Source organism: Colletotrichum orchidophilum, assembly GCF_001831195.1.
Source record: "Colletotrichum orchidophilum strain IMI 309357 chromosome Unknown Scaffold_263.1, whole genome shotgun sequence".
NCBI lineage: Eukaryota > Fungi > Ascomycota > Sordariomycetes > Glomerellales > Glomerellaceae > Colletotrichum > Colletotrichum orchidophilum.
The window spans coordinates 689-22000 of record NW_019173219.1 but is presented as its reverse complement, the minus strand read 5'-3'; the positions used below and the strand labels follow the sequence as shown (position 1 = coordinate 22000).

The following is a 21312-nucleotide window of genomic DNA, read 5'->3' as shown; positions in this document are numbered from 1 at the left end:
CCGGTTCGCCGTCTGACTCGCAAAGCGGTATCGCCTTGTCCTGTTCATCGCGGAAAAGATGAAATAAAAACGAAACGAGGTTTTTCGCAACTGTGGATATCACTCCAAATCCCACTTGTTGTATCGTTTTGCTCGAGCCAGATCGCAGGTGGTCATCTTAACAACCCGCTGCATGTCGATAACGCATAGCCGATACATCATCGCAGACTGACCTGACGGCGTTCCGGGGACGTACCGTATCTGACGTGGGCGCGGCGAGGTGAGCTAGAGAACCGCCTCCTACATCCGCCGTCCGGCGTCCCATGACGGATCAAGGGCAGTTAGCAGAGAAAGAAGCCAACGCCGTCAAGCCACATTTGAGGCGGCCCATGAGTTGGAACGGAATCCACACGGGCGAGAAACACCAGAGAAGCGGGAAGCGCACAAAAAAGCACGCATCAAATCCTGGGCAGATGCAAGGTCCCCCTTTTTCGCCTTCGCTCCCTCGCTGCGTTGCAGATCCTCTTCGACTCCTCCCCTCTTTTACCGGGTAAAATCTGCAGAGGACAAAAGCTTGCGCGCGGGGATCTCCATGGTCTCCTCAAGTATCGATATAAGTGCCAGCCACGGCGCCTCGTAAACGCCAGCTGCCCACGCCGTAGAGGTGCCGAGTGGAAGCGAGATGGTATCCAGTGTCGGCCAGCAGGACAAGGAGATAGACTGTGCTGGATCCGTTCTCTGCTGCTGCTGGAGGAGAGAGGCCGCCAAACTATCGCTTGGACAGCACTGGAGAGACATGGGCAATATTCGGATTTCTCCAAAACGCCCACCAAATTTCCATAGTGTTCAAAATCTTCCATCTCTTCGTTGCCTACGTCAATGATCAACTCAATCTGTCCCTTTCCTGGCACCTGCGGCATAGACTCGGCGGAGCCTCCATATCTCTTGGAACCCACTGTCGTCCGTCCGAATCCGAAATACCAACACCAACCTAGTCGTCCCAAATCTTGGCCAGGATGCAGCGGCCGCTAAAGTAGGAAGCCTCTGGTCCCGTTTGACGTGGCTGCACGCAGTACATAGCCCCGGGTCCTGGGGTCGTCGGCGAATGGGTTCTTCCTTGTACCTTCAGCCTTTCTGCCCCTTCTCCTAGTTAGGGACACTGCTCCTCCTCCGCTGCAAGTCAGACAGGCGAGTGGACGACCCAACAGCCCCGGTGTTCCTCTGCAATGGGTAGTTGTGTCAGGCCAAGTCGCTTCGGCACCTCGACATACTTTGCGGGTCGCAGAAACGAAGCCGCTCTAGCTGAAGCTAGGCTCTGTTCCCTCCTGCTTGTCTCTTGCCTCTTTGCAAGTCAAATTCTACTCGGTAAGTGCCAGGGTCGGGTTATCCTCCGTCGACTTTCTGAGAGGTTGATGAGACTGGGCGGATCCTCTCTAGGCGGGGGGGCAAGCAAGGGAAGGGGCGTGAAAAGTCTTTCTTGACACCATTTCCAGTCATGCATCGTGCGTGCTGGATAATTCCCGGGAGCCGTGGGCCGCACCGAGGTAGTAGATCCTGCTGCTACTACCGCCTACGCATGGGTCTCCGCGCCCAGGTTCCCACGGAGTAGGGCGTGCAAATGTCCATGAGCCTGCCTGAGCTATGCCCTCAACTGCAGACGGAACCTCGACAGGTCGAGTCCACGAGTGGCAAGCCTGTGAACCTGATTGCTCAGCTTCTACAAAAGTATTATTGAAAGCAACGCTTCAGGTGAACTTGGCGTTGCCAGACAAGGGAACCTGTCTATTGTTTGCCTTCGCCTACTTGCCAAAGACCATGGTGCTTTCAAGGGTGGGCGAGTTTATCCAGAAGGTAATCAGAGGTCATCGCTGGCGAGGCCAGAAGAGACGACGGGCATGTTACCGGTTGTGGACATTATGAACTCGGTGCCCCGGTAGCCCAACTTTCGTCTAAGGATAACACCAATCCAAGTGTCATTTTGTCCATTCGCCGAGCCTTGGGCACTATGCCACCTCTTGCTGCACATGTAACGTCAGCTGGACATTCTGGCAAGAAGGCAGAAGACGCCAAGTCGGCTCTATTGTCTCGACGACGGCCCCGCGTCTCTGTCCAACTGTGCCTAAAGTTTCTGTATCACAAGGACTCACGTTTTTACACGCACCTAGCACCGAACTCGGGGACCTGTGAGTTGAAATTTGGACGGGCCCAGTGTGATGAATCCAGTCAAAGCAGAGGTTATCCCTGGTAGTTGTCCACTGAAACGCCAGGAACGCTCTTCATCACTCTCACGGAGCCACAACACAAGTCGATGTCCATTGTGACATCCCGACTAGCGTTGCCGAAGCCTTCGGGCACGATTCTGGGTAAAGCCGTCTGCATCCGGTCTTCATCACCACTTGGTTAGGGAACAACCGAGCCAGCAGAGCGTCTGCCGATATTCGAGACCCATTCGTACGAGGCCGATCCGCGTATTCTTTTCGTCGGTACCATTTGAGTAAGGTATTCGGGTCTACCGCGTCAGCCTGAGAATCTGCAGCATGACCCGGAGTGTGCAGCTAAACTAAACGGCACGCATGTTACCCACTTGCTCGAGAACAAAAGAGCTCGACATCCTGGCAACGTTCGACAGGAGGGGTTGAGGTGCTGTCAACGAATCACCGCCGAGATATAAATAAAATCCGACTGGGAATAGTGTCATCGCGCCCGTTCTCCCCATGCTCCTCTTCACCAGATGTCCAGGCATACCATTCATACTTGCTCCTACGTCCTGATCTGGAGGAATAAGCAGAAGTATGCCTGTGGGCATTTTAGCCAAGGTGTCGAGACCATATCTGCATGATGCTATGTGTCGTAGATCACAGTTTTGTTTCCCAACACAGAAAGGACTGCATTCTTATCTTGCGGGGGCGTCACCCTGCCGTCAAGTTAATGACTTACGCCATGCTGCTCTGGCGCCACCGCTAGGATGGCTTGCTTGATGCAGCTACGCGCACATTGGGACCGCCACGACTTGTGTCAACGGGCCAAGGTAACATTCAAAGATAGAGCATCCCATTTCGTCCCAGACGAACGGAAGCATTGCTGGTACCTCTAGCTTCACTCTGTCACCGGTGGGTAGCTCGGATGGCCAGCAACACGGGCAAGAGCGCGGGTGGAGAAGTTGGCAACTGCCAGGACTATATCCTGAGATAAGATCATGGGTACTGCACGATGACTTCGGTCATTCCTCATGTAGTCGTTGTGAACAGCACTTCCTTGAAGACCTCCCCGAGATTGCCTCCGAGACAACAATGGGTTGTCGAAGCGCAGCGCGAGCTGCCCCGAGCATCCGCTCCGGAACGCTGAGATGAACACACCTCGGTCGATCCACCATGACTGGGCAGACAATATTCTTTCTGTCAATACTGATCTGGTAGAGCTGGAACAGGTTAATCGTAGATCCAGGGGCCGTCTATGAGTTACCACGGCAGCTCAAAGCAACCCAAGACGGGTCCAGCTTAGACCTCCCGGAACTAGTTCCCGCCTCGAGGCTATGTTATCGAGTAGAATCCGGGCGTTTGCCATGAAATAATCCCGCTATGAGGGAAATTGAATGTGCTGTCCAAGCTTCGCAACGCTTTGCGCAGTACCCGGAGGCGAGGCGTCCCACCCGACTTGCTGGAAATACCCAGAGTATCCTCCGAGGCAATTCACACCCACACGCATACCTTCAACGTCTTTGTTCCACTGTTTCCCACCAGACTATCATGGGTATCCGCTGTTCCATTTGTTGCGACGTGATCGTCTCATACGAGGATCATCGTGTTGACCCAGGTATAGATACGCAATGGAGAATCTCGAAACGATTTACACAGGCAAGCAACCTGGTAGGAACTCGTCTATAGGGTACAATCCAATGAATTCCCCTAGCCATGGGAAAACGTCGCTTCGTCGGCATCACCTGGGTCCCGTGCCTTTTCGATCGCGGGATACGATCGAGGTTCCCGTGGGTGAAACATGGAGCTGTACAACCCAACTCTATAGGCGAATTGATTGAAGAAGGCAACAGAGGCCAGGAAATTCGTATCGGCTATGATTTGTCCTCAAGTCTCCTGATTGCTTACGTTCGCTCCCAATCCCGAGTTGATGGTGCATGCATTTGCGTGCTCCAAACCTTGAATGAGGGGAAGTACGGCGGCGTTGCCTTGTTTGATACAACGTGGCGCGTGGTTTTCTTGCAAAGGATCCTCGACGGCTCGACTCTTTCGGGACGACTCTGCATTAGCTGAATAACCGGGATGGTCAGCGAGACTGAAAAGGCAGGCATGCAGCTGCTGTGGTGCCATGGAGAAGGTAGTACATTAGTGTCTGCATATGCCGCCGGTACCCCTCCGCCCGTCACTCCGCATCGTCCTTGTACCGTATTGCAGCATTCCATCCATACCTGCGGTTATTCGGGACGGCGTCCAGTGGCTGACTTCTGGTGCGATGTAGTTGAGAAAGGACCCCTAGAAATGGCCGCGTGAACGTTGTCAAAGGTCGGTCTAGTGCTTGGTAAGACGACTTTGTTGTACACCTTGGCCCGCGTCTTTGGTGGTGCCAACGGCTTCATATCCGCCCCTCCCCGCCTGTCAGGTCGCGGGCTCCTGCAGATCACGATGTCCATCACTCCACCCCTTTGAGCCTCATGGGCGTCCGGATGCGTCTCACGTCGCACGAGCTTCTGGGGTCCGCTTAGGACGATACCCTGCAGGAAGCCGAAAATTGTGAGATCCAGCGTCCAGGATACTTTCGAGCTCGCGTACATTGCAGTTTCCTGGCTGACTTTGACTTGGAAGCCATACTTGGCGTATCCACCCAGAAGGTTGAGGGGCCAGCATGTCGCCGAGGGGATAGGACTACCCTCCACCGGGAAACCCGGGTAGCGAAAGTTGTTGACTGACATTGTATCTCTCCTGTCAGTTTTCATTTTCCGCTCTTTTCTCTGCAAGCCACCTCTATGAAGCAGCCAATCCGCTACATTTGCTCTCAGTGGAAGCATGGGCCACGGTCAAAGCCATGCTTCGCCTCGTGCGGATGTATAGCATCAAGTGGGTAGGGAGCAGGGCAGTCCAAGGCGAAGGTCATTGACTTGTCTACCTCCATGGGAGAATCTGCCGTAATTAGTAGTCTGCGTGCAGTCAGCATGCATCTTGCAACCATTTCGACCTTCTTGTGAAGATGATCCTGCAAGTATGCAAGACAGACGTAGGCACCTAGAAGACCTTGAGTAGTTTCCAGAAGCCGAAGGCCGAACTCGCAAGTATAAAGAAGGCCCATTCGCAACTCGTTGCTGAAGTTGGCTTGTCCATTTCGAAACACAGACATCCAGCAGAAAGGCTCAAGCTTCCGCCAGGCTTCCAGAACCAATAACGCTCGACTGTTCCGCGAATCCTCTCAGACCCGAACATCACCGAATAATCATTCAGTATGGACCGATACCCCTGCGTCAACAGATACAAGCACGGCGTTGACTGCCCTGGTTGGGTCAATGTCCATGGTGCACGTTGCGAAGATTGCGTCGTTGTAAGTCAAGTAGAGACTCGGAACATTGGAACAGCGTCTGACAAGCTCCCAGTACAATCGGTAGATGAACAGCTTCAAGATGGCTGAAACCTTCAGCGCGTCGCCTACGACAACGCAAGGATATTCCAGAAATAGAGCAGAAATCGGCCACAAAGTCTGCCACCTCCGAATGTGGGCCCAAAAAACCGGTCTCGACCATTGTCTAGGCTGCCACAGAGCTGATGGAATGGACTAAGCGATTGGCCATCGACAGGACGGGAGACGCAAGTCTCAAGCGATGACTTTGGGCCATATGGATTTTCCTAGTAATTTTTGGCATCGACAGGAGTTCAATTTGCTTGAGAGCATGATGAGTGGTCATTAGCAGCCAAGAATAAACACTTCTCCTCGATGTTTCTTAGATGGACGAGGCTAATGCAAACGTGTATGCCTGATCTAGCAAGTGGCTGATTGTTTCCATTTCGAACATGAGTCGAGAAAAAAGCCATGTGGTGTCGTCCGAGGGTATCCTCAATAGTGCAGGCCTTTTTGACAGTCCGTGACGTGTCAAGTCGGCCTTCTGCCGGTAATGCAGTGCCAGAGGACTGATGTCCCTTGGGATGCCAAGCGAGACAGATTGAAACCCACCAGGGCCAGGAGCAGCAGCTTGATACTCTGTGGCAACGATCAGGAAAGAGCTTGCGTGCAGGTACTGGGGTGTGTCCTTGCAGGGGCAACGGTCGTGATTGTGATCCTGGCCCTGCGACTGTAAAGTGAGAGGGTCTTGATTGGACAGACAAGAATTACTCCAAAACCGCAATGACAGCCAATGCCATAGGCCCAGGTTCGTGGGTAAGCGGGGTTCTGGAATCGGATGTCGTCTACCAAGTCGGAAATAGGCGGCGTCGATGTCAGCAGGGCCGGGGTCAGTCAGCATCTCGTTCCGACTCGAGAAATACGGACATCAGCGGTCAACGGGCGCCTGGATTGGCCAGATTCGGACCTTGCGAATGGGTAACCAAATCGCCAGTGAAACTTCAATCAGCGTTCGTGGGCCCTATCCAAGACGACTTGATGAAAGCGGCGGAGGATTCCACATCATGCGGGCAGTCCACCACGGCCAGGTTCTTGGCATGGGAAACCTGAATCGCACAACAAGGTGTTGGCGTCGTCTAGCAATACAGGTCGAGGCTGGTGACGAATTCGACAAGTTTGTACGACTCGAGCTCAGTTGGGCTGGATGATCTCATCAGCGCACCTGCAGCAGAACCTCGGGGGGCGTGGGCCTCGTGGCTTAGGATTGAGCGGCGGAGCAAGTCATTCGATGTCACGGCAATGTATTGAAGGTCGGCCTGCCGACGGGATGTCCTCAATCGCCAAGACATGATTGGAGATGGGCGGCCCGCGGAAGAATCTGAATCGCGGCTTTTTGGGATCTGCAATGGCGGTATGGCGTTGGCGTGAAGAAAGTCTTTCTCCGAGGCTGCCGCTTTTCCTTTCTTGCCTTGCCGTCGTCGCCAAGGTCATGCTGATGTTGATTAGGCTGCTGGTTTCGACCACAGCTGCAGGATATGCGAGAGATGTTCGAGGTCGTTGATGTGACTAAAAAGGCATTGGCTGTGACAGGTCGCCTGCTTGATGCTAGAGACAGAATGCAAGGCAAGGCAGAGACGAGGTCCCGGGGTCAACGCGGCTTTGTTGATCGTCTGAACGTCAGGTGTGGGCTTTGGCGTTAGTGTCGGTGTTTGGTGTTGGTGTTGGAGTTGGGCAGTGAGCAAGAACTGCACTGCATCCATGGATGGCAGGAATGCAATAAGACGTCAAGGATGTGGTGGGCCGGAAGGCTCCAAGCTCATTCCCCAGGATGCTTGCTATGTGCGGCCTCAGGTACTCTTGTCTCAAAAGTCTTGCCCTTTTGGGAAACTGGCAGTGAGCCTTGCTGCCTTGCGACTCGGTCTCGCTTGCCCTTCGAGAATTGGAGATATCAAAGGGCAGTGAAATCATAGACAGGCAGGTACTACAATGGTATACATTATGAGACCTGCCTACCACATGCCTTGGACAGGGTACTGACTCAGAAAGACCACCTCAGCACCTGAGGCGCTCGCAGTCTGCTGAGCATGTTTGTCAAGAAATACAACAAGATTAAAAGGATGTTCTGCTATGAATCGTCTCGGGCAAGGCGGTGGAGCGACGGCTGGGCGAGTCAGAACAGTAGGGGGGCATTTTTGTCATGCCATGACACGATGTTTGTGAAGGGCACAGACTAAAGTAAGTCGACCACGACCGACTTAGGTAAGTCGACTAGCCATATGTCACTTGAGGCGCCGGGGGGCTAGATATCTGGAGAAGGGGCCTTGGGGGCCTTTTTTTTCTCTTCCCACATTTAGGCGGTAACACAATGATGGTGACACAAACAGGGATTTGGGGACATGGACGGATACTATTAATGCAGCGAGGGATCGCCAGCGACGACTCGGCGAGGCCTGGCCAGCAACGACGCGCTCAGTCCGACGACCGAGTCTGGTCTCTGGTGACGCAGTAACGGCATTACCTTTAGCGCCACAGGAACGCCAGTCCGCTTTCAAGTTGGTTCTGTCTCAACTGACATCGTCAACGGGCAAGAATGCTGGGGGGGAACCCGGTGCGGCTTGGATAGGTCCGCAAGATAATCGACTGGCGCATTCAACTGGCGCAATCGACTGGCGCAATCGACGGAAAGAAAAGGAAGAAGATGGCAAGGCAGGCAGGCAGGCAAGGTCGTGATGGGGCAGGTGCGTAGGCAAATGAGAGCAACGGGTTCGAGGGGCAGGAGCCTGGTCCGGTGGTGGGTGGTGCTGGACTTGACTGGTGGCGGAGATGATGGTGGCTGTTTCAACGTCGGCGCATCGACGAGACGGAACGGTGGAACGAAGTTGAGGTGACACAGACCACATGCGGCCGGGTGGGGTTGGTACCCGGATCCGCGATTCACCGGAGCTCGCAATTGGACCGAGATTCCTGCGTCTGTGGTCCAAGGTACCTCCCGTGCCTCCTTCCTCGTTTTCCACCTTCTACCACGGTAACGCACCCAGATCCCGCCCTTTCGGTTGTTTCCAGGAAGGTATCTATCCAACCACCATTCCGCGACCCGATATTCCTTTTCCGCCAACGCCCCTCCAACTCCTGCTCCCCTGCGCGCATCCCGTCTGATCTGGGCCGACCGTTAGTAAATTGCCCCACCCGGTACCCGCCTTGGTGTAAGGCGGGCCTGTGTGTACCTTCACCAAGAAGCTACTGCATCTCGAAGGTACTGTGTCCGCACCCAGACCAGAGAGACAAGACAGGACCCCCCATCCTTAACATTGTCTGCACCAGGACCCGGGGTGGCGGCCGAGCATTTGTTATCCGCACCACGTACTTGAATCGCGATAAGGTCAGGTGGAACGCCAAGATGCGGTGAACTACAGACACCATGTCAGCGCCCGTTGTGGCTGCGATAGATCATAGGGGGGCACCCAGGGGACAAACAAGACGGCCGCTCTTCCTTACACCAGCCATACAGGAGCGGCCAGTCATTCTATCACCCGGGTGGGGGCGGAGAGTGAGGGGCCGGCGGTCACGATATGCGGCACGAGGCAGAAGAGAAAGGTGAGGTGAGATGCGACAGCCATGCTATCGATGACGACTGACCGCTTTCGTTTTTACACGTTCGCTTCAACGAGGTATGAGGCGGGCTTCGCAATGCCGATGCGCGATAGGATACGTTATCAATTAACAGATACCCAAGATAGAGCCATGACTCTCATAACAAGCTAAGGACGAGCATCTCATCTGATGTAAAACCCTTCGCACATCTACCCTCCATCCAGCCTATGACAACCTGTCCCGCCCAACCTTGATGGAAAGGCCTCCACCTTTTTTTTTTTTTCTACAGTTACCCGTAACCCAGCTGATGCCTGTCAGCCTCTTTTTGACCGCTTTTCTCCCGGCCTGACTAATCTATCCCACTGACAATAGACAATCTACGGTTGACTCCCATAGGAACTCATCCAACTCGGATCCACGTTGAGCCGTAGTTGATACTAAACAACACACAAACCTTTGAGATGTTCCAAGGTTAAAAGCCTATATAAAGAGGCTTTCGTTATTAAATTATATAATAAGTCAATGGGAGTACCAGCAAGCGTGAATCCTAGTTTGATGGGGTTCTACGGTAATCCTATCCCACCAACATTTTTGACATCTGGCTTTATAACAACGTCGCGTCGGTGGTGGTGCGGCGAGCGCATTATGCGAGGTAGGTAATTTCTACATTCGGTCTATGACCCAATTTTCGCGTCCCGACCCCCGGGAATACGTGTGGGTTTCATCGGCCCGGAGCATATTGCCCGAGGCATCTCGCTCGGAAAGGAAACATTGCGCTGCCTTTTCCAATGGATTGCTCCTCCGTATGCGCCTCATGTCCTGGTCATCACCCTTCTCGGCCGGCTTCCCCTCTTTCACATGGGAGCCTGGAGATATCGGCTAAACAACTCTGGGCGCAAAAAAACCTGACAGCGGTCCTATGTAGCCTTGCCATGGAATGTTCAGTAAACAAACCAGTCGTAGGAAAGCATGGTGTTGTTTTGGAAAAGGTTGCGCATGTAGCATCATTGGTTCTTTTACTATGGGTGGGGCTCGAAGGGGGCTTAGAGGAGTAAGCATCAGCTGTGTAGGGGTCCATCCATAATAAGGAGGCAAGAAATGATGATCCAGACGGTTGCATACGAGTCTATGTAAGTTTTGCATGTACTTTTGTACGTGGACATGCAGACCGCAGGCTCTGTCATCTACCAACGAGTGGAGTCACACCAATGGGGGAGGGCCTCGAGTGACAGTCTGGCGGTAGCCAATGGCTTATTGCAAAGTAAGCGGGCTGTTTTCCGTCCACTGCCTGACGGTAGCTTATTGGCTTATTGCAAAGTAAGCGGCCTGTTTTCCGTTCACTGCCTGACGCCGTTCTTTGTTTCATCCACTGAAATCCCTTTTGGGAACCCCCGATATACTGCAGCGTCCCGCCCGGCCCGCGGACTGTGTACCATGCGGCTTTGATGACCGTTCACTCATATCGCCCGACTTGAAGTCGGACGAGTGTCATTGGCGGTCAGCTAAAAGCGCGGTTTGTCCTTGGAGAAAATGTCGCGCTCGTGTCATGAATAAACAGAAAAGAAAATAAAGAACAGAGGCGGTGAAAGGGCTAGACCACACATTTTGAAACCACAATTCTTGGAAATTTAAATCATTATCGTATTCGTTTTTCATACTGCTACAATAAGGCAGTCAGACCCATGCCAAACATGACGACGGCTACCGCCCAAGTGCTGGGTGGCGCCAAAGATCCAGCTGCGTTGCCCAGTCCAAATGGCAAGCCCTGAGTCTTGAAAGTGACGTTCTGTGGAATTGTGGCGTTATAACACTGCCCATTGACAACATCCAGGTTTGTCAAGTCATCCGGTACCCTGAAGAACATGTAGCTGTTCTGCGGGATATCTTTGAAGCCTGCAGTGTTATAGGGGAACTTATTGCCAGAGTCGGTAGCACTGGTGTTTCGCAAGAAAATACACTGCACTTGACCCGGGTAGTCTTTATACATCGCCGGATAGGCCTTCATGACATCGGCATTGGTCGTGTCGGCTATCAAAACAAACTTTCGCTGAGGGAAAGTCTGGAAAATCTTGTCCAGAAGGAATCTTCGGATAGACAGCGTCGCTGAGACGTCAGAGAAGTTGAGAGGACGAGTGTCGAAACTACCCAAAGGATACGTCTTGTAGATAAAATCCATGTAGTTGCGCGTGACTTGCTCCGGAGTCGTGGTCAAGTAATGGAAGTGGAAATCAGGGATAGACGCCGACCAGTTGGCGTAAATCTGGGGCATGTTCTCCCACTGCGTGTACGGACGCGCAAAAGAATTGAGCAACCCTTCCTTGGGCTCGTAGATCTTGGTAATGCGGAGGATGTCGTCAATGTCGGATATAATGGTGAAGCCCGTGGGAGGGACCAGATAAGCTGTCGCGTTGCCCGTCAACGTGCCGTTGGCGTACATGTTGAGGGTCTGGATCGATGCCGTGGCATTGCCTGGCAACAGGTGCCCACCAGTCGAGCCTGTGGTGTTTCGTAATTTGACAAACGCGTCAAAGTCACCTTCGGCCGTTGTCAAGTAGGGCAAGTTGACCGATTGCGCGCCGCCGCGGGCATTGATAGCCCCGCCGCTAGCCCCGGGTCTCACGGAAACGTCGTTGACGAAGTTCATAGTAATGTTCTCCTTGTCTTGTTGGACGACGAAAATGGACTCGGTCACATTTCGCGCCTCCGCTTGTTGATCCGCAGGCAGGTCTTTGATGTCGACACCGATGAGGAAAATGTTGGCCAAGTCATCGACCTTTGACTGACTGATGTTGGGCTGTTTGTAGACGTTGCCATGAATGCGGACATTCCAACCTTCGTCTGTCCAGTTTCCGTAGGCGCTGTATGACCAAGGTTAGCTTGTGTACAAGAACCCGGCGAGTGTGTAATCGCTACTCACGGCAGATTCAGGACCTGGGTAGGTTTTGCAGCAAGGTCGCCATCGCTGATGCCCAGAGAACTGAGGACCTGGGTACCAGTTGGGAAGCCCTGGAAGAATTGAGGGATGCCGGAAGCGACGAAAGATGAGGCACCGCCGAGGATGCTGTGGACGTAGCTGTCGATATCGTCCGTCAAGCTAGGTTCTCTCTTTACACGCGTAGGTGGGGGTGTGATCATGGGATGGGCAGGATCGACCGGTGCAGGTGCAGCCAGGACGGCTGGAAGAAGCGCCAGAGGCAGCAGAGCTGTACGAAACAGTGCCATGACGAATAGGATGTCGGTTGTGATGTTGTGATAAAGACCCTTGGTACGGCGCGTTTGGTAGTGACGATTAAGTCAGTCCCGGGCGTCGATAGCAGCAAAATGTAACAATGACAACAATGAGAACAGTAACTCGACGCGCCAGCCCAGAACCAACAAAATCGACTGCTGATGTTGTCCGGAAGAAACGGGTGTGGCGCGGAAGACAGAAAGAAAGAGGGACGGGTGGAAGAATGGTCAGATCGCCGTCGTTGTCTCCCTCCTAGTCTCGTTAGGCGTGCTGACCGTGCTCAATTGCCAACCCATTGTTTCTCCTGTCCCATTGAGTTGGCTGTAGTGTGAGATAACCCTGTTCTGAGCCGCCGTTCCTGGTTAGCTTGCAGACTATGACGTCAATAGGCTGGGAAGAGCGTAGTCCGGGATTGACACAGTGGTGGGTTTCAGATCTACGATTGGGCAGCAAATCAAGCTTCTTAGGTGGGGCCACCAGCATATGCTCTAGCGAATAGTTTCGCGTAACCTGCAATTGCAGCTGAGCGCCACAATCGATATGGTGTCGAACATTTGGGATGCCCCTTGGTCAGACACTTTGCTTCTCGCCGCCCCAGTGCGCTGGTTTCAAGGATCGTCCGTGAAGCTTCCACTGTAGGTATATCAGAGTTCTTTGGAATTAAGGCTTCGGCGCGACCCATGTCCTATTTTGTTTCCGTTGTCAGCCATCAAACCTTGAAGCGCACAGTATCCACCAACTGTTTTCCTCACGGCTTTCCCGACTTCTTTCCCATCCGCAGACCTGGCAAGGCAAGTTAGCACCCGTATCAAGAGTTTCTTTGAGAACATGGTAAGACTTATCCCCAGTCGCAGGGGGTTGCCAATCTCGCCATTCCTGGAGAGGTGGCAACCAGGACTGCCGTCCATAGGCCTGTCCTTATCATCCAACGAGCGCGCAGGCCCAATGTGACAGGGGATAGACAGCTATTCTGATCCTTCACAATCCCGGACAAGCACCAAACTTTGACTCCAACTCGAGATGGGTCCCGGGATCGCTTCAGACCCGTTCAACCGGTCTAGCCCTCCCACCCAGGGCCTTTGCGGGTATCGCTTGAGCTGTCTCCCGCTCACGAGCCACAACTTTCACCTACACAGCCACCCGTCCAGAGTTCGGCGAATTGAATCTCAGTATGCGTACTCTCAAACCGTCGGGGAGGCTCTCTCTGTTTGGACCGCACGACCTCCTTGGACTAGTTTTTGTTTCCTCTCCTTGCTCAAGATGCAATGGAGGGCATTCCGCGCGGACAAAATACATCCATGAAAAACCGCGCTCTCATCCAGTGGTTCTCGCTAGTGCCAGGCCACCGGGTAAGTGTTGGTTCCCAGTGGGACCAACGTAGACTTGGCGTCCTCCAATGTCGTGGGACAGAACCCACGACTGAAGGCTAATGCGCCTGGCCAGATCACATGGGGGCATGTCACATCCGTGGCAATTGCCGTGGGTGTGGCTCGGAGAGAAGCCGACTGGCTGCGGAATTCGATGCTGGCAACTGCTTGGCTGCTGAGTGAGTACGGGGGTGGTGCACTGGACAGGTGGGTGCCGAGAGCTGAGCGTGGCGATGGGATTCGTCAGATCGAAAAGTTTCTGTTTGTTGGCCAGGCTTCCTCGCAGCACTGTTGTACGACTGGCGAGTCGAATCCAAGGCATCGTGTAGATTGAAACTTCGATGCTGACTGTTCGTGGCAAACGCAATGCTCCTTCAACTTGTCCATAGCACCCCCCAAGAAACGCCGCTTGTTGCCAAGTCGAACCTGCAAGCCATGTCTGCAATCTTCTCCGGGCAATCTATTCTTGGCCAGAGTTCTGCTTCCAGCGGATAGGTCCTGACGAGCGGCCTCGGACCAGAGGCTCTTACCCATACGACTCATAGCGACCCCCTTTCGCGCACCAAATGGTGACTGGAATGTGTTCCCTGCCAGTCCATCCACCGCGACCCTCGGCCGGCGACACCGCTTTTCAGCGGCGACAGCGTGACCGAGAAGCCGGGTGGATTTAAAAGGCAGATTCGACGACTTCGGGCGCAAGACTTGTACCAAAAGGATACTTAGGGTTAAGTTCCGAAACTCATTCTCTCAGCTGGACTGCATTGTCTGGTATAGACAACCATAGGCCATGATGATTCCAACCGCGGCAAGCTCGAGGTCCCGATTCAGGCTGAGATGCGACGCACCGTGGATTGTCAGCCCTGACTGAGAGGTCTACGATAGACATTCCTTGCAGAAAATGAGAGTCGGAGAACTGAAGGGGAGGTGTCGTGCGAATGCGAACCCTCGTCCAGAAACGATGGACGTTAGGCGAGAGAGCTTCCTTTCGACGGCGAAAGAGGCGTACATAGCTGATTTCCAATATCGTATCTCGAGTTGATTTCTGGTGGAAGCTGCATATCCGGCGGTGGCTCTTGCTGTCGGTGACGCGTCAAGCTGGCTTTTTCTGGGGATGTTGATGAGAAGCCGGGCCGTAAAGGCGAGATCCAAGGTCGCGCTGGATGTAGGCGAAGGGGAAAGAGCACTGACACGACGCGTCCACTTTGGGTGCAGTCGCGCGCGCGGAGACACGTGACATCAAAAACCAGTTGTACAGTGAGCAACTCCTTCACACTGTGTTTCCTTATCGGGTCTCAAAGCTGAATTACTAAAGCAAGTGTCAAGCCATGCATTTTCCATTCAACATCTAGCAACGATGGAAACAAGTACACCCGAAAAGGATCCTCGCTCCAGATTAGCTGATCAAATTCTCAACGCCGGTAAGCGAGCGTTCGATCCATCGTCCGACATTGCTTCTCGAGCAGCCGCCCAAGGAGAGTTTCAACAGCTCATTGATGAGTACGTGGATGCAGTGCGGCTCCATGTCAGGCGAAGCCTTCTGACAGAAGGACTAGGAATGGCTCTTGGAACTTACTCCCTGTCTTGAACGCCTTGATCAAGCCAAACGTCGTGCCATCATGGCTCCGACCAGAGCTGATGAAGATCTTGACCCTGGTTCCTCTTCGGCCTGATGGCGTGAGAGGAACCATGGAGTTTATCTTCTCGGTACACCCGAGCAGCACCCTCAAGGCATCCGAGGCAGCCACTCCTCAAAAGAAAGGCGCCAACATCACCCAGGAGGCCATGGCTGTTGCCACCCGCATTCTCACCTCCCCGCCCGCAACCGTCCCACCTGAAAATTGGTTCTCCAAGATTGCACCCCAGTTGATCGTGCTGCTGGACGGAAACGAAGGCGCGGAGCTGAGTGTAGCAGCGGCACAGATTATTATGTTTGGAGTGCTGGGTAGAAAACAATTTGGCGCTCCCGGTAACAATCTTGCTGTCACTCGGAGACAAGAAGGCATGCTGACGCTGCTTCAGGTACACCTGGTTGGAACGTCTTTGTTGAGCCTCTCTTGCACAGCTTGGATCCATCTCGCGAGGCCAAAAATACTGCGCCGCGAATTAAAACTGAAGAAGCCGAGATTGTTGATTTGAGTGAAAAGGCCGTATTAGTTACTGCTGAAGACCTCTTCACAACCCTTCGCCGCATGTCGTCGATGATAAACTCCACACCATATCCAGCACAGACCAGAAGAATTCTCGACCCAATCCTGGCTCAGCTATGGGCCATATCATGTCAGAGCAAGAACAACCCAAAAACCGAGGATCGTTACTCGAAGCTCGCGAGATCGCTGCTCCATACGTTTCTGAAGTTGAGTGCGTCCGTGTCGAAGCTACACGAGATCGTCGAAAACCTGCTGTATCAAGGAAATGTTGCAAAAGTGCCACAGTGGCGATATCAGTCGTCATCTGACGGCGGCCTTCAAATATGTGCCATACCGCTTGGTCAAGCATCGCAGGTGCCAGATATAGACTGGACTGAGATCCAAGCTCGCTCTGAAGCCTTCATACGTCTCCTGACGGCGAGTTGCACATCAGAAGAGACGTCATCTTTTTTCTTGGAGCTCCTTAGCCGGTGGTTCCAATCGACAGTGTCGGCCCAAAAACCAGAGATTATCACTAAAATAGATGATAGCCAGGCTCAGGATGACGTCAAACAACTTCTAGAGATTACGATCTTGCAGCAAATGCTGGAGCAAATTCCGGACAAGCTGATCAGCCGCGTCACACAAGTGACGGAGCTCGTGGCTCAGATTCTGGACCCCAGCGGCCTCCAGGACCAGTCTGACGACATCATCGCGGTAGCTCTAAGCTTGCTCAACTTGGTCATCACAGCCCCGAGTTTCAAAAAGTCTGGTCTCAAAGCCGAAGTTCTGCAATCCCTTGAGACATCCCTTGCCAAACTTGCCGCGGCGGGCCGCCCCGAGGTATCTTCTACGGCGAAGAACCTGTCCCTTCTACTTGAATACCGCGAGGCTATTGATCCCACAGAAAAGGGTGCATTTGTGCCCACTGATAGGCAAGTTGAGGACAGGAGAACGTACAAGCTTGCGCTGGAGTACATTACTCAAGCAGACAATCCGCCGCCGATTCGCTCCGAGGGAATCAACCTGATATCCGGCCTAGTGGCCTCTGATAGTTCTGTCTTGGATGTGCAAGCCACCCTCGTTCTCCTTTCGTCTTTGCTTCAAGACAGCGAGGACTTCATCAATCTCCGGGTTGTTAAGCTCTTGACACGATTGGCGAATAAGCACCCCAAGGCAACCACGCAGGAAATTCTTGAACACTACCTGGATGCGAAAGAAACCTCGTCGACGGATGTCCGCTTACGCTTCGGAGAGGCACTGGTACAAGTGATTGAGCGCCTCGGCGAGACTTTCGCCGATGATGTCGCAAGGCGCGTGTCTGAAACGTTGCTGTCGATTGCCGGAAGGCGAGGTTATCGACCCAAGACGGAGGCGAGGCAATCTCGCGAAAAACGCCTTCAGGACGTGAAGAAAAAACAGGCGGAAGACGCTTGGGGAGGAGATGTTCCAGATCTTGGTGATGATTTTACCGAGGAAGAGGCGGCCAAGAACGAGATACTTACCCAGATTGTCGAGGGCTGGGAGAGCAAGAGAGGCAGCGAAGACGTCCGCATGCGAGCCTCTGCCCTTTCTATTTTTTCTGTGGGCCTTGAGACCAATATTGCTGGCATTGGGCCAGACCTTGTTTCAATCGCAGTCGACCTCTGCATCAATGTTCTCGCCTTGGAACGAGAAATCGAGAAGGGCATCATCCGGCGTGCAGCCATCTTGGTTATTCTGGGATTCGTCAAGGCCCTCGATTCTGCGAAACAATCCGGTCGGAAGCTCGGTTTCGGATTGACTGATCAGAGCCGGGAGGATATCACAAGGACTCTGAAATACGTCGCAGTAACGGATAATGATGGTCTAGTACAGCAGCACGCGCGAGATGTTATCGAGAGCTTGGAAAATTGGCAATTGTCTTCAATGGTTGCGTCGGGATACCATACCGCAGAGCCGAGCATTGGGCGACTGGCAGGCTTGACCATCGACCAAGACCGATCACTGCCTTCTGTCAGTACGAAGCGTCCTAGAATAGAAGAAATCGAGTAGCCCAGTCAGGTATTTCCTGAATTGCCTCACATTTGAGCGCATGGAGTGAAGAGATTCTGTATGAACTGCTGAAAGGCGAGGCTTTCCCTAATGGCTTAGGACACCAATGTTGCAATGGGATCTCCAAGCGGACCGGGCCAGACCGGCTGAAGATGGTGGGGCCGCAAACCCGGATTACGGATCTCACTTAAGAGCTTAACACCCATGCCATTTTACCACGTGATATCGCGTTATCCGAAAACTGGGATCGCGCCACAAGGATAGCAGCGTACACACCGGTGTCTTTCATAATTCGCCCCCAAGCTAGGCGCGTGCTCCGACCCTCCCCACGTCGCGATCTTCTCGCCACTCCGTGACAATGGCTCCGGCCAGAATTATCGCGGACTCGGATGATTCTGAAAACGATTTCGAATCGGGAGACAGTCCCTTGAAACCCACAACTGCCACAATACCAAGCGAAGGCCGCTCCTCCGACCCCGTGAGCGTTGCGACTAACTCGACCGATCCCAAGTTCTTTCAAGCGATATATACCGAGCAACAGCGTGCGGCAGCCGGCGACCCCTTATCAAAGCCAGAAAGAACATTCGCATCCAATGTTGCAGCACCCAGCTCCTTATCAGCAGAGATTAAGTCATCGTTGGAGAAGACCAACGCCAACATCTCCTCGCCCATCTCAGTCAGCGATCCTGTCTCCGGTTCCAATAGCGCCAACGTAAAGGAACCAGAGGTGGTGGACCTTACGGAAGTCACGACACCCAAGATGACCGCTCATGCTACCCCCGACGACATGTGGGATGTTCCCAGTAGCCCAGTTGGCGGCCAAGCGCCTCTTGCCACCTATGCGAAGAGCAGATTATCAGCCAGCTGTACAAAAAGAAAGCGAGCAAACAACGTAGACTTTACGTCCCCAGTTGCCATTGAGATCCCTTCGCAGGGTTCCACGCAGCCTTTCGACGCTGCTCCTGCCGCGAGGATAGAAACTGGAAAGAGAGCAAGGCTCGGAAATCCCGACTTGTTTTTGTCGGCTGAGGACGACGTCGATATGGTGGTGGTCCCACACGCAGCTGCGGTTTCGTCGTTTGGCGACCTCGTCTCTGGCCAGAAACCTGTTTCAATATGCATCGAGCCCCAAACACTGAGTGCAAGTCAACGGTTGGAGTATGAATATCACTCGGTTGGCCCGTCCCCAGAGGATCCCGCTCCTTCCCCTACTCAGCCATTTTCGACTCTGCAAGCTGCGGCCAGGTCAAGCGGGGCCACGACTATAGCATACTCTACGCCGAGCCAGACCAGAGTGATTGGCTTGCCTTTGGCGTCCGTCGGGGGTCATGTCACGCTGGACACCGTTCACGAGCAGACCCAGGAAGGTTTTGGGTTACCAGTCAATCCAGAGGCGACAGTGGAGATACAATCTTCCCCTGATATTATATCCGCCGCATCCGTCCGCCGGAAAAGAAAGAATTTGAGGGACGAACCCCCAAAGACGACAGAGTCTCATCGCGAAGACGACGGCTGGGATCCAGACGCCATCGGCTTCCATCGAGAATCATACAAGCCTCATCTCAGCCGACGGAGAGGTAGTGATGTTAGCCGGGAGGACGAGGCTGGGGATCTAGAAAGCAACGAGATTCCCGTTGCCGATATGGGCCCAGCCGCGCAGCTGCCCTTTGAGGAGCCCATTTCACCTATTGCAACAAAACCAAAGAAGAGAGGACGGCCGAGAAAGTCAGAAACCGCTGTATTGGCTAGCCCGGTTCCTGCCGAGACAACGACTGCACCGCAGATCATCAACGCGAGTGGAGCCGTGAAGGATGCCGCAGAATCAGAGACTGCAACGGCGGCTACACCACAGACCAAGAAGAAGCGCGGACGGCCAAAGAAGGCGGACAAGAACGCAATAGAAAGCGTGCAGCAAGCAAATGAGAAGCCACATGTGCCCGAAGCGCAGCATTCTTATGGTGCCGACAAAGTTGATACCAAGACAGAGGGGAAGCATGCGGTTGATACCCCATCGGGAAAGGCGGCAAAGTACACCAAGGGCGAGCATGTTGATACGCAGCAAGGTTCCACAGCAGATGCGGGCGATGGCCCCCGAGAGAAGGGCAACGATCGGGTGCTGCAGCCAGTGACACCTAATGCGGCGCTGAAGCCCGGTCCCGACGGACTGGGACCGCAGAGCGCGGCAGCAGAGCGTAAAGTAGCGGCCAAGAAAGAAATCCGCGGACCAGCGGATGGTGACAAGTCTGGAACGGCAGGTAAAGCTGATGAAAAGCAGAGGTTGAAAACGCCTGCTTCTTCCTCGGCGACGAAGCCTATCTATCGCGTGGGACTCAGCAAGAGGTCGAGGATTGCGCCATTACTCAAGTCACTCAAAAAGTAAGGTGTATCGAACATTGAAGGGGTCTAGAACGATGGACGGCGGTATGGTCTGTGATATTTTACTCATTTTCTCCCAAGATACCCCAAGACATGGGCAACAGGCAGGCGTTAGAGGGCAGGGATGCCGGAGATTCGGACGGAATCTGGACGACACGCGGTATAGTTATGGTTCGGGGGTATTCATCTGGGTCAATTAGGCCGATTGGTTATTCATCGGCTGGTGTAGCACAACTCCACGGACCACTTATGGCGAAATGGAAAGGAAAGGAAAGTGCAGGCAGACTTCAGACAATGAGCCTTTGTGTCTTGAAAGGTTTACAGGATGAAGCAATGAAGATGCCCTTGTAGAGGACGCAAACGGTGTCACGAAAGATTTTCTCAAATTCAACTTGGCAACACGGTGTGGCTGGGAGTCCAGTTGGCTCACAGCAAAGAAAACCCACGGCTACATCAGCTGCCATGCAGCAGCGCGGTACCTCTATCGACTTTTGATTTGACATGCCATGGAGCCCCCATCGGGAAAGAGGGGTGATGGAGGGGTAGCCAATCCGGTGGAGGGGGTGGCAGAGGTGCCAGTAGCCGCAACTTTGGCATGAGCTCAGGTATTGCAATGTTTGCGGCTTGATTGCAGCGTGTCCGATGCGGGTCGGATTGTGGCACAGTGAGTGGCTTCTGCGGCGCCGACATGCCACTTTTGAAAGACGAAGGACTCTTTTCAAGAAGGTAAGATGAGCTGAGCTGAGCTGAGATGAGAGAGTGGGGGAAGGACGACGACGAGGCGAGAGGACGGGAAGGGTCGAAGTTGAATATTCGGGCGCGCGCGCGCCGAACGCCGCAAACCGCACGCAAGGTCAGCTGTCCCGTCCCTGTCGATGAGGTGAGGTGAGGTGCCATCTGGAAACAGACGCAACCTAAGGTACGTTCCTAAGGTAGGTAAGGTGAAAGAGACCTGTCGGGAGTAGGGTGGAAAGTGGTCAGGTCATTGGCCAATCAAACGACACAATCTGTTTATTCTACCCACCAATCCCAGCTCCTTGGCGTCCCGTCA

At 53.6% G+C, this 21312-nt stretch overlaps 8 protein-coding genes across 8 annotated transcripts; 4 read left to right on the top strand and 4 right to left on the bottom strand.

The window, feature by feature from the left end:
- Positions 1-437: 437 nt before the first annotated feature.
- On the bottom strand, positions 438-899 carry CORC01_14285 (uncharacterized protein; the record flags this gene model as incomplete). Its single annotated transcript, XM_022625896.1, has 1 exon — positions 438-899. The coding sequence occupies one exon, from the start codon at positions 897-899 to the stop codon at positions 438-440; it is 462 nt and encodes a 153-aa protein (XP_022467602.1).
- A 3509-nt stretch (positions 900-4408) lies between these two features.
- On the bottom strand, positions 4409-4903 carry CORC01_14284 (uncharacterized protein; the record flags this gene model as incomplete). The annotated part of the gene is made up of 1 exon (XM_022625895.1): positions 4409-4903. One exon carries the CDS (start codon positions 4901-4903, stop codon positions 4409-4411), a length of 495 nt encoding a protein of 164 aa, XP_022467601.1.
- A 524-nt stretch (positions 4904-5427) lies between these two features.
- CORC01_14283 (uncharacterized protein) lies at positions 5428-5610 on the top strand (the record flags this gene model as incomplete). The annotated part of the gene is made up of 1 exon (XM_022625894.1): positions 5428-5610. One exon carries the CDS (start codon positions 5428-5430, stop codon positions 5608-5610), a length of 183 nt encoding a protein of 60 aa, XP_022467600.1.
- A 5179-nt stretch (positions 5611-10789) lies between these two features.
- On the bottom strand, positions 10790-12351 carry CORC01_14282 (uncharacterized protein; the record flags this gene model as incomplete). The annotated part of the gene is made up of 2 exons (XM_022625893.1): positions 10790-11987; positions 12047-12351. 2 exons carry the CDS (start codon positions 12349-12351, stop codon positions 10790-10792), a joined length of 1503 nt encoding a protein of 500 aa, XP_022467599.1.
- Positions 12352-13656: 1305 nt separating this feature from the next.
- CORC01_14280 (uncharacterized protein) lies at positions 13657-14589 on the top strand (the record flags this gene model as incomplete). Its single annotated transcript, XM_022625891.1, has 3 exons — positions 13657-13707; positions 13802-14018; positions 14510-14589. The coding sequence occupies 3 exons, from the start codon at positions 13657-13659 to the stop codon at positions 14587-14589; spliced, it is 348 nt and encodes a 115-aa protein (XP_022467597.1).
- CORC01_14281 (uncharacterized protein) lies at positions 13673-14047 on the bottom strand (the record flags this gene model as incomplete). The annotated part of the gene is made up of 1 exon (XM_022625892.1): positions 13673-14047. The coding sequence occupies one exon, from the start codon at positions 14045-14047 to the stop codon at positions 13673-13675; it is 375 nt and encodes a 124-aa protein (XP_022467598.1).
- Positions 14590-15079: 490 nt separating the features above from the next.
- CORC01_14279 (uncharacterized protein) lies at positions 15080-17885 on the top strand (the record flags this gene model as incomplete). The annotated part of the gene is made up of 3 exons (XM_022625890.1): positions 15080-15222; positions 15279-15691; positions 15745-17885. 3 exons carry the CDS (start codon positions 15080-15082, stop codon positions 17883-17885), a joined length of 2697 nt encoding a protein of 898 aa, XP_022467596.1.
- A 358-nt stretch (positions 17886-18243) lies between these two features.
- On the top strand, positions 18244-20265 carry CORC01_14278 (AT hook domain-containing protein; the record flags this gene model as incomplete). The annotated part of the gene is made up of 1 exon (XM_022625889.1): positions 18244-20265. The coding sequence occupies one exon, from the start codon at positions 18244-18246 to the stop codon at positions 20263-20265; it is 2022 nt and encodes a 673-aa protein (XP_022467595.1).
- Between the last annotated feature and the right edge of the window lie 1047 nt (positions 20266-21312).